The sequence below is a fragment of the Paramormyrops kingsleyae genome, chromosome 5, assembly GCF_048594095.1.
Source record: "Paramormyrops kingsleyae isolate MSU_618 chromosome 5, PKINGS_0.4, whole genome shotgun sequence".
In the NCBI taxonomy this organism is placed as follows: Eukaryota; Metazoa; Chordata; class Actinopteri; order Osteoglossiformes; family Mormyridae; genus Paramormyrops; species Paramormyrops kingsleyae.
Genome location: NC_132801.1, coordinates 28518701 through 28531129, shown reverse-complemented (window position 1 = coordinate 28531129; position 12429 = coordinate 28518701). Strand labels below are relative to the sequence as shown.

Genomic DNA, 12429 nt, shown 5'->3' with positions numbered 1-12429 from the left:
CATCCTTAAAGCATCCAGCAATTGCAAAGAATAATATGTTCTGCTTGATTTCAGTACTTGTGGGAAGCAGGACAGAGCAGTGCTTTATTTACCATTTAAAAGTGATCAGGGGGCTCCTCTCCTCACGACTCAGCCCATTCTTGTGCACTGAGGGGCTCTCATATGTACCCTGCTACTACAAAGAAGGGCCATATAAAGCGGCTGAACATGAGCCCATCTGCTTTCAATACAGTCTTCGTGACACTGGATCAAGAGCGGCTCATTTTAGAAAATAGGAATATCATTATGAAGAAGAACTGCATTGCATCATGTCAAAGGCTCTCTGAGAGGATGAGGTTAAAATTAGCTCCTGTTGCTAATGGATTTTAAAAAATTCAGTGTGTCTGACACATTATGATAAACTATTCAGTGGAGGATGTTACATAGGTGCTATATTGAAATATAAAAATAGCACACGTTGATTTCATTTACTGAGGAGGTGGCCACTTAGAAATCTGAGTAATGCAACTGCAATGTTAGCCTTGATGTACATAGACACTGCAAACCCCATGCAGGGTTGAACCACAGTTCAGCTTTCTGCAATACTGTGGCTCATATGCTGATGGATAGCCATGTTGCTGAAAAGGTCGGCTGAAAGATTGCACTGCCTTCTCACACCACCAGTGGTGGGGCTAAAATCCTGACTGTGCTATCCCCATATCATGCATGTTGAATATCTAAAATAGGCATTTATCCATCTTCTAAACACTTATCCTGATCTTGGGGTGGGGCTGGAGTCTATTCCAGGCAGCACAGGGCACAAAGCTGGGGTGCACCCTTCACAGAATTGCCAGTCCTTTGCAGGGTACATAGATGGGCACACTATGGGTAATTTGCAGATGGAATTTAGTCAGTTGGGCTACCAAAATTTTTGATTGTGATGGTTATCAGGAGCCAGATATACAGCGCTCACAAAAAGTCTTGGGATGGTTGCTTAAGTCAGTAAAAATATTACAAATTAATTGGTTCTACAGTATAACAAAAATCATTAGTAAAATTTGTAAAAAAAATAAAAATACATTAAAAGAACTGATAATGATAAAAACTTCCAATCTTGAGAGGTCGGTGCTGGTGGATCGATTGCCCGGATTTATTGATATGGTATGTCAACAGGTGGCCACCCCTTTAGATCCACCACTGCATTTAGTTCATGTCTTTGGACTGTAGGAGAAAACCCATAATTATATGAAGTGAATTTAAAATCTCCATCATTCTGCTGCCCTAAAAATGAAATACAATGAATAGTTTGCTCATTTATTTTAATAATAATAATACATTTTATTTTCAGCGCCTTTCAAAACACCCAAGGTCACTTAACACAACAAATCACAAATACATAAATAAAAAACATAATAAAATATAAATACACAGAATTACCCATAAAATACACAAAAATATAAAATAAAGATTAAACTGCATATGCCAGCTTAAACAAGTGAGTTTTTAAACGTGATTTAAACATGCTAATATAATTAATCTTGCGAATGTCCGGTGGAAGCAAGTTCCACAGATAGGCTGGGGAATAACTAAAAGCTCTACCACCCATTGTAGTCAGGTGAGTATGTGGAACTGTAAGATGGAGAGATGTGGAGGATCTAAGGGACCGAGATGGTCGATTGATTTGAATAAGATCCGACAAATAAGATGGAGCAAGGTCATGGATAGCCTTAAAAGTCAGGAGCAGAATTTTAAATTGAATGCGATATGCAATGGGAAGCCAGAGCCATTTCAGGTAAAATTTGTAAGCAAGTTGATCTAAATTGTCAGTATCGATTCCTGTCTTGCCCCGTTCTGTACATCATTTCACCATTTGGCCAGCAGGTGTCGCCACTTCAGTTTTTCGATATTCCCAGCTTTGGCGTTGTTTTGTTCCTAGCGTGTTCCCCTGCTCCACATGCTGCTGCGTGGCTGAATGGGCTAAATTGGTGGCTGTGAATTGAGCATCTTCTCTATCATTGAACACTGTATGTTTCGTGCCCTAGATTCTGTTGTATAATCCTTTTCAATTCATCGTGTTTCCTTGTATTTCTGTATGGCTTATTTTGTACCTTTGTTAGTTGTTTCTGTTCGTACCTATTTTTGTTTCCAGTGTAGGCCTAGACCAGGGGTTTGGAACCTTTGGTTTTTGGGATGGCCTCTCAATCAGCTAATAATAAATTAGTGGATATCAACTCCAGGCCTTTGGACCCACAGTTACTGGGTGATTGAGAGGCCATCCCAAAAACCTGCACCCATACCAGACCTCCATGGAACAGGTTCCCCACCCCTACCCTAGACCCTCGTGTTTTATTGTGACTACCTGCACCCATGTGTAATTTGTAATTGGCCCACATCTGCCCCTTGTTGAAACTTGATGTGTATATCAGTGTTTGTCCATGCCCTGTTCCACTGTCTGTCATTGTGAGTTGTTAGTGCTGTGTGTTTTTCCTTTTGTTCTGTTTGTGAACCCCAGTCAGTGTCCCATGTTACTGTTTCCTTAAATGTTAGGTTTGCCCCTTGGTCACTCTTTGTTTGGACCTCTCATGGTCCTTTTGTTTCATGTGTAGTTTGTGTTTGATTTCTAATAAAAGCCCCTTTGTCTGTAAACCACTGCATGAATTGTCACTCCTTCCCTGTGCCTCTATGTTACATGAAGTCATAAGACAAATAAAGTAGGGGAAATTATCTGAAATTCCAAAAAAAAGTCATAAAAACCTGCAATGTAAAATTAAATGTTTAAAGAAATGAAAACCACACGTGGTCTTTACATTTATTGTGCACCTGTTTTGATTGTACACTTCTCACAGAATAATTCATAAATATATTCAATAATACTTTATAATCTACCATGTGAAACAGACAGCTCTGATTTACAGAGTTTGGCACTTTTCAGTCGAAATTTAAAGTTTAAAAACGCCTGTCAAGTCCATTTTTGGAGAGCTACTGATGTGCCACTGCAAAAGCTCCCAGCACAGCGTATGCATCCTCGTCGAACGACTGGGAAGATCGCTGTTCCTCTCATTTTGCTGACCGCGTTGACTTTTATTTCTAGTCCAGCTGTTCCGATCTCAGTCTGTGAGACCTGGAAGCGCTGGGTGGACGCAGAGGGTCGCAGAAGTGCATATTCTGCATCTGCAGGACGACTACGACAATATACAGCTGTTTTGCTTCTTCATCGGGGGTTTTTTGCGCACTCCGATGTTGTCCTGTGGAATGGTCTCCCTGCGTCTTCGTAATGCGGGACTTATACGACTTGGCAGGTTCACCTGGCGCAAGATCTCCTTGAAGACTCCCAAAACGTTCTCGCTGGTCTTAGCAGACGCCTCCACAAAGCTGGCATTCCAGTCGAACTCCACTATGGGCATGATGTCCTCAGTGCGCACCAAACGCTGGTTTTCAAGGTCCACTTTATTGCCCACCACCGTTAATGGAATATGCTTCTCATCTTTTAGTTCAAGGATCTCATCTCGGAGCCTCTGCACCTCATTAAACGACTCCCGGTCATCTACGGAGTAAACCAGTGCAAAAGCATCACCGTTCCGTATGCAAAGCTTCCTCATGGCCGGAAAAGAGTAGCTTCCACTCGTGTCCATGATTTCGATTCGGATTTTGCCTCCATCGACATCATACTCGATGCCGTGCAGCTCCTCGACTGTGCGCTTGTACTTGTGCTCAAAACGATCTTGGAGAAAGCGCTGGATAAGAGCCGTCTTGCCCACCCCTGCTGCACCGAGGAACACCAAGCGGACTGTAGTTTTCTCCTTCACAATCAAAGACATGGCTAAGTTCAGATAGAACCGAATCTAGGAGAACAAATAGTTTGAACGCAATAAGGTATCTTGTTTCTATCTCAGTCGTCCAAGCTTTGATAACTTCTGCCGACCAGTTCAGGCAATTTATTCTATCCAGAATATATGCGTCACTTACATCCTGTCCAATCGCAAAACAGGGGCGTATGTTACAACTGCATGGGTCAGACCAGTCAACCCTGTGTCACTGTCGCGTTTAGGTAGTAAACATCAGTTTCCTTCTCTAAAATAACCCAAGGCTGGTTTGAAGGTGTTTCTAGTAATATGAATATAGCTTAGTCAGAGACGAAGTCAGTTCTCTGATCATTAAAGATCTAATCAAATAACCTTCGGATCATCTATTTCACGTTAGCTATGTAAGATAATAATGTACTTCTGGAAAATTGCCTTGTATTGTCTAGTATCCAGGGGTAGATTTAATCCATTTTCTGTAGCGTGACACCAAGTACTATAGACAACGGCTTTCAGTTCTTTTATTTAGTTTCACTTGGTGAATCTAAAAAGGGCATTTTCCTTAAATGTTCATATCCATCCATGTTCCAACCCCTTATCTTGAACAGGGTGAAGCCGCTCTCAGCCATCTCAGGTTTCCAAGGCAGGGCTACACCTTGGACGGGAAGCCAGTTTATTGGAAGGCTTAACTAGCCATTAATTGGACATGGTTATTTTGACCGAATGTACTGAATTATACCTTCGAATCAATCCGCAGTTATTACCACGCTATATTTATGTGCAGTATCACTTTAACGACCACAAGTCGGCGCAGTTACACTATATCGCAAATAACTCTAGGTCCCATATGGCTTTGATGAAGAGACTACTCCATGTTATTTAGAAATAAAATCTCCATTTTTAAATCATTGTTTAATCCTGGTTCTCCTGTGAGATGGCTACACTGTGAGGCAGGTGAGTTTCTAAGACACTGAACAAGGTGAAGCATGAGACACTGGGAACCACCAAAAACCAGCCAGGTAGAGGGCAGAAGTGACTTTCTAATGCCAGAGATGATCGTGAACTTATCCGGAAGTGCCTCATGAATTGAATGATCTAAAGTGACCTTCAAAAAGAATGGGAAACAGTAAGTGGTGTGAGGTGCACTGCTAGGACCAGTTTGTAACAGGCTCCTAGAAGCAGGATTGAAGTCCGATAAAGCCAGGAAAACTCCCTAAATCAATGTATGTTGTCAGTACTTAGTCAATCTTAGGGCATGACTTCTAACATTACTAAAATTGCCTGGTGCTCAGGTTTCTACATACTAAGGCAGACTAAAATTAAAGCTTTGTGAAATATGTAGTTTAAAGCCCTAATATCAATACCATAACATTATTTACAATATTAAGCCCTACATTATATTAGATAGACACACACTCTACTTACAGCAGAGCCACTGTACTGGTGTCAGTCTGAGATTTAAAACTGTGTCTTGTCACGCTGCTGATAAGAAGTAACTTCACACTGTTTCACTATTCTATGGTTTTCAAAAGTTCTTTATGAACTGCTGACAAAGTTTTGCTAACCATCTTGATCCTGGAAAATCAAAAATTCTAACTTATTCCGATCAGGGTTGCCTGGTAGCTAAGGTTAAAATGGAATATAAAAATTAATTGGGTCGATAGAGCATTTTCATTTATGGCCATCAATTGACTAAAATATATTAATAATAGAAGTGGAGAATTGCTTGCATTAAATTGTAAGATGGGTGTTATTTTTATGGGGCAGTGGGATTTGTCTTTTCTGTTTACAGTGTGGGCAGTGCATCTTCCTTCCATAAACAAACATCCATGGCCAGTCAGTCGGGGTGTGGCAGTTCCAGGGAAGCCGATTGCTCATGTGTGAAAACGTTCTGTTGAGGCAGAAAGTAAGACGAAACTGGTTACTGTTACCCACCAAAAACAATATTGTTCTTTCACGTCTAAGTTCTTCCTCTTCTTTTAAGTCAAAGTAACAAATGATCAAATGTCATGCATGTGTAGAGAACGGAGTGTACAGAGTGCTGAGAAAACAAGTCTTTTTAATCAGCTACATCATTTTGACCTTATACATGATCTGTTAGTCATTCCTAGTAAGAGATGTAGAGTAGCAGGTCAAACAAAGTGCATTTTTGTCTGTTTTTGATGAACCAGAACACTCGTCGTAAACTGTTTTTTTAGCAGCCTGGTAACACTTTACAATACCGTTCCTTAGTAACTTAGTAGTAACTCAGTTACTAAAGTACAAACCATGAACAAATATAGTAGCTTCTGGAGAAGTTACAGTTCATTAATTATGAACAGACATGAGATCAGTATATCACTTTTGTGTTATTCATTATTTGTCCCTTCAGTAGTTCACAAAGATTTACAGAATTAACAGATATGCTAACAAATATAGTAAATGCTTGGGATAAGTGATGTGGTACAATTCATTTATGATGAACGAACATGATATCAATGTATACAGTAAGTGCATCGATACAACTAATAGATACGTGGGGGTAAATTCCCATGTCTCTTTTTTTAACTCATCTGAATGTCGACAAATGTCATGAAAACATTTATAATTGACATCATTTGGACGTTATTTTGTAGGGTCCTCGTTACAGGATAGACGACGTCATTTCCGACGTCCTCACCACGTCTTCATGACGTCCTTTCAATGTCCTCTGAACGTTGACAAACGTTGTGAAAACGTTTTTTATTGACGTCATGTGGACGTTATTTTGTAGGGTCCTTGGTACAGGACAGACGTTATTTCCAACGTCCTCACCACATCTTCACAACATTACCATGCTATTTCAGAAACAGCTATACAACGTTGTTTTTTTTGTCTTTTGTAGGACATTTCCAAATGATTTATTAATTTATTTATGTATACATCACACATAAATTCGTAACCTAGAAAGACTAATTTAAAACATCTTATTAATCAAATAAAACATTTCATTAAAAAATATATATATATAAAACAGCATTTTCTAACCACGGCAGAAATGTCTAAACAATTTAAGCAGTTTAACATAAACATACAATTAACCATATATATAAACAAACCTATATAAAAATGTTATATATATATATATATATATATATATATATATATATATATATATATATATATATATATATATAAATAAAACAAACCATTATAGATGCAATATATAATTCTAAATAATAATATTATAATATATATTTAAATCCCGAGACCCAGATGGATAAAGCGGTATGGATAATGGATGGATGGATATATATTTAAATATGAATAATGCATTTATTCCATATTGCAGTCATCTCACTTTATTAACATCAAAAACTTTAATAACATTAGAATGTTGTTATTTAATGTTAAAGTCAACATTAACAAGCAAATTCATCTGCTTCAGGTCCCTGCTCCATTTCCCTTGTATCTCTCACTGCAGCATCATCCTAGGAGAATACAGAAGAAATTGTTACAGAAGACCATACAGCAGTTTACCTCTAAAACTGAATACATTCGTTAGATAACCTTGTATGGTATGAGTGGGATAGGTGTTATGAACCATGCATGTAAGAACACACATATGTCTTAATGGCATTTATGTAACTATTCAGTGTTAAGATAATTTACATTTACAGCATTTAGCAGATGCTCTTATGCAGAGCGACTTCCATTTTCTAAATTCAGGGACAGTCTCCCTGAAGCAAGTTGGGGTTAAGGGTCTTGCTCAGGGACCCAATGACGGTAGTGCCAGACATGGGACTCAAACCCATAACCTCTTGGTCCAGAGGTGAGCGTCCTAACCACTAGACCACCAACAATATAAAAACATCTCCGTACCTTCCGAGATCCATGGCGTGGACAGTGCTTTAGTGTCACTGCAATTGAATTATCCATGGTGAGGTTGGTTGCTTCAGGATGAGCTTTACTGCATGCAGCTACAGTTTTTGCAAAAGACACACACACACACACCTAATGTAAATATGTAAGAAGTATTGCCTGTTTTGTCTGATCATAAGCATACTTCAGTTTTGCTTAAAACATGTCATGTCAAAGTTATCTAATTTGATTGCATGACTCATGTCTACAGGGTCTTTATATGTCTGTTTTTTAGGTCTTTATTATTATTATATATACTTATATAAGATCACATTGTATAGCTCCAACACCTCAAAGGATCTTTTCCCTTTCCTCCCCTTCAAACTGTACTCTCCCCACAAGGCACTGGTCCCTATTTTCCTTAAGATGAGCCTCACTGTGTCTCCAACATTGTTGCCCCTCTGCAGGCTCAGGTAGTGGATCTACAATACATATTTAAATCAAATTAAGATATAAACACTGCAGAATAAAATTCCTTTTCATGTAACAGCATGTGTGTACTACATATAGAGAAGAATGCCAAGTTACTCATTAGTCATACATTTGAAACCAACACATCCTTTCTGATTACGTAAAACATAATCATGAAAAATTATTCTTCATACAGAAGTCTATTTTACAGTATTGATGTGGAGGCAAATACCTTACTATTTTTCTTCTGTATGCCAGGTTTTTTAAGTTGCTGCACAGGCCTACTATATCCTGTTGAGTCTCACATGGTTTCTCCCATATCACTTGTTCATGTGATGGGGAGGGTGCAGATACGGTGCTGAGCGAGTTTTGGGGAGACAAGCATGCATAGAGCTACACTAAAGGCCATGAAATGCTCAAACAACTGGTCTGGAAGAATTTCTTTAAGAACCACCTTTCCTGTGTACAAAGCGAACTGGCGAAATTCTGTTGCTTTCCATCTTTAAAGTTCTTCCAAACCACGTGGCTTCCTTGCAAAACATCTTGGCATAGCACTCCTTAGCTGATTTAATCTATGACTAACTTCTTTTACCTGCACAGGAGACAGTCTTACTGTGGAATGGCCTCTTGTCCACAGGAACAGCAATTTTCTCATAACTCCTAGACAACACTGATGCATGTGGTCAACAGGAAAACACCTGATCATGTCAATTGGAAGATTACAGAAAGGGGAAATCTTTTCCTCTTGATGATGTTCTGCATACGTTTGTTCTCTGAAAGTCAGATCAGTCCGCAGCGTCAGATTTGTCACCTCCAGATAAGTCATTCTACCAAGCCATCTTCCCCTTGGTGTACATCTTTCACAGCCATAATAACCAGAGTACTGCTTTACACATTTCACCATGGCCTTTGCTGGGGCATCACAAATAATGCACCTAATGTGTACTGCTAGATTTCTCCCTTCCAACTCGATTCCAGTTTCTAATAAATTAGCCAGATCACGAACCTTATCACTAATGAAGTCCATAGATGTAGGTATTGATGAAGCCACTGCAAGCGATAATGGAAAGACAGACACTGGGTCAAGATCAATAGAGCACAAAACTGGCCAGAGTGCTTGGTTGTTGCTTTTAAACAGTGGTAGCCCATCCACGTTTAAAGGAATTTCCAAAGCTTTCAAGGACTTTAGCATGGCTAAAGGGTAGGACTGCAAATGATCTAGGATTCTTTGTCTGACATCAAACTTAACATATTCTACCCCTGACACATTTTGTATTTGAATTGCCTGTGTGTTTCCCATTAATGTTCTTGCGGTGGTAGGCAGATCAGAATGTCCATGTTTTACCAGTACTTTCAGAAGAGAGTCAACTGCATTGTGCTTGACATTAAACATAGCCACCCATCTGGCTAATTCTTCCCTCAGAGAACTACTGCCTGAATAACATCCTTCACTTTCTGATTCTGAATCGCTCACATCTGCAGCATTATGAACTTGATCTTGCGAAGGAAAATCATGACAAGAAGCAGTTTCTAAGGTACTACTGTCAGAATCTGCAGTAAGCATGTCTGGGTCCTGAAACAAATCCAGCTGTCCTTGACCTAGTTCACCATCAACATCATGGTTGCTTCCACAGTCAACAAAGTCATCTCTTCCATCTGAAGTGTGCTCAAAGTGGGTTTTTTTATGTGATCGAGACACTCTTGCCCAAATCCGATTATACTGTCATTTCTTGTGTATGGTTTTGAAGGAAACAGACCTGAATATTTGTCTGTGAAAAAAAATAACATTACTACCACTTAAGACGCAAGTTTAGTTATAGTAGTAATTAATTCATAAAAATAAAATTTAATAAACTTTAATGTTTTTAATAGCTTTGCCTTTCAAAATAACTTTTGTAAATAAATGAAAAATAACTTGTGTCAATATGTAGAGAACTTTACAGTCTAACATAAAAAAGACAAAATAAATACATAAAAATGGCCCCACATTGCAATATCCTTAAACAAGAGGTTATCTATTGCAGTTCTATTGAACCACTTCCAGCATGCCTAGTATACTTTTACATGAGATGGGTCAGATTTGGTGAAGAATGCAACAAATCAAACTCAATTTGTGCCCTTTGTTTATACATACATACATATAAACTAGAGATGCATTTCTGCAAGAAAATGCTGTGATTCCTCAAGTTTTGTAGTGAAAACTGGCCCAATAGAAAGTCATATTAAAATGTATTGACGTGAATGGGGAATAAACGAGGGGTGATAAAAGCAAGAAAAAGAGTCAGATGTGTGTTCAGGAGGTGGCCTCTAAATGGGGAAAACGAATAGGGTCCTTTGGGGAAAAGACTAAAATCGGATGTCCGCCTACGTGAATGAAACGTTACCGGGCGGACCAAAATCCGACGTCCAAAAACGTCACGGTGACGTCGCTTGTTAGCTGGGGAGCTCGATCTGAATCTCAGAAGTCAAACCCTGAACGCCAACCTAAGATAATGAGTCACGTGGCACGTCTCTCAGCGGAAACAAAGGGTAACGCTTCAGTCTGTCTTACATTCGCTGTCGTGCATGTTTATACTAGCTGATATTTATATATATTTAGACAGTAAAAATACATTTAGACAATGATAGACAGTAACAGTAATTATTATTATATAATAAAATGCATTTAAAAATAAAGATTTCTTATTATTTTAATATTAATAATAAACCATTAATACATTTAATTATAATAATATTGTTGTGCCAAGCGGGGACAGAACGGAGACAAAGGCGCAGACGTCATGGTATCAGGGAATACGGGGTTTAATTACAGGTAAGGCAGGCAAAACTCAGACGGACAATACAATGACCGGACTGTGGAAACAAACTGAAACGCGGACTAAATACAGAGGACTAATGACAACAACCAGAAACAGCTGATCACACGTGGATCCCACCTGAGGTTACCGAGGGGGCGTGGCACACGGAAGGAGCGGACGATTGGGGCAGGACACATTGTTTGGATACATTTATTTTCTTACTTTAAAAATTACTGTTTTGATAAATGTGCTTAGATGTGTTTAGTACAGTATATGCTCTTCTTGTTTTATCCTGTTCATTTTGTGTTTAAATGCTAAAAAAAAAACATATTTAGGTGTAATTTTAAAAGTTCTGAATGGATTAAATTTGAGTTCTGAGGTACCACTGTACGTTCAGAACTCCGGATCGAATCCTAAAAAGTTTGAGTTCTGATCGAATTTTCCCCATAAGAAATAATGGAAAACCAATTAATTGGTTCCCGGCCCCAATAAATTACACCTAAATATGTTTTTTTTTTTAGCATTTAAACACAAAATGAACAGGATAAAACAAGAAGGGCATATACTTCTGAGATTCAGATCGAGTTCTAGGTAAATTTTTTTCGAACTGGTTGGTTCGACTTTTAAGAAATTCGAGTTCTAATGAGTTCGAGAACTGAGATACCACTGTACCAACATCTAGTAAATAGATAATGTTTACACTATAAAATGATGGTTAACTATAGATTTTATGTTAACACTGACCTCAACAACTTGCTGCTAAGTACATAATCAGTAATTTGCTTGCAATTACTATTGTCTGTAGTTAATTATAACATTTAACAATAGTTAATTCATGTTTAATTAAGAGCATAATAGTATATTATTTGTACCTCCTCAAGTTAAGTGTTACCAGTGACTGTTATTGTAACAAAACATTTCCTGTCCCCAGTGATCAATAGTTTTAGTCATTTAATCCGGTCATATTTACATTTTAGTGGATTTATATTTTTAGGTTGTCCTGCAAGAAACTTTCTTTACAGAATGGTCAGGACCTTCACTGAGCCAAGGTTCACAAGTCATTTAAAAAAAAAAAATGTAGGTCAAATTGAGGCATACAGAAAATAGGTCAGATGTCATAATTAAAATATGAAAGTGCACAAAAATCAATATTTTAAAATTTAATCAACAGTTTTATCAATATGGCTTTTTCATAACTATGGTTCCATTAGTACATCTTCCTGTTCTTATTTAATGATTCTCAACTTTACGGGAAACATCCAAGACGACACAAATTTCTCTGAAAATCAACTTTGCCTATCTAGTCACTGTTTGTCTGTTTTGCCATTATTACTCATAATGGAAATTAATTAAAATCTCTTTGTAGCTGTGTTCTAACTCTGGGCTATGCTGATAACACTGGTTGTGTTTCCTGGCAGCTAATGGAAAGACTACATTCTGCACTGTAACACTGACATCAAGATGACAGTCTCTGGAAAACCCATCAAAGGCACACCTGTTCACTACAGCAACAAATAAAATCACAAAGTTGATGAAAACTGGTTACGGTGATAACTAAAGGC

At 38.2% G+C, this 12429-nt stretch overlaps 1 protein-coding gene across 1 annotated transcript; it reads right to left on the bottom strand.

Moving 5' to 3' along the window:
• Positions 1–2774: 2774 nt before the first annotated feature.
• On the bottom strand, positions 2775–3918 carry LOC111845561 (ras-related protein Rap-1b-like). The gene has a single exon (XM_023815066.2). The coding sequence runs from the start codon at positions 3795–3797 to the stop codon at positions 3162–3164; it is 636 nt and encodes a 211-aa protein (XP_023670834.1). The 5' UTR covers positions 3798–3918; the 3' UTR covers positions 2775–3161.
• Between the last annotated feature and the right edge of the window lie 8511 nt (positions 3919–12429).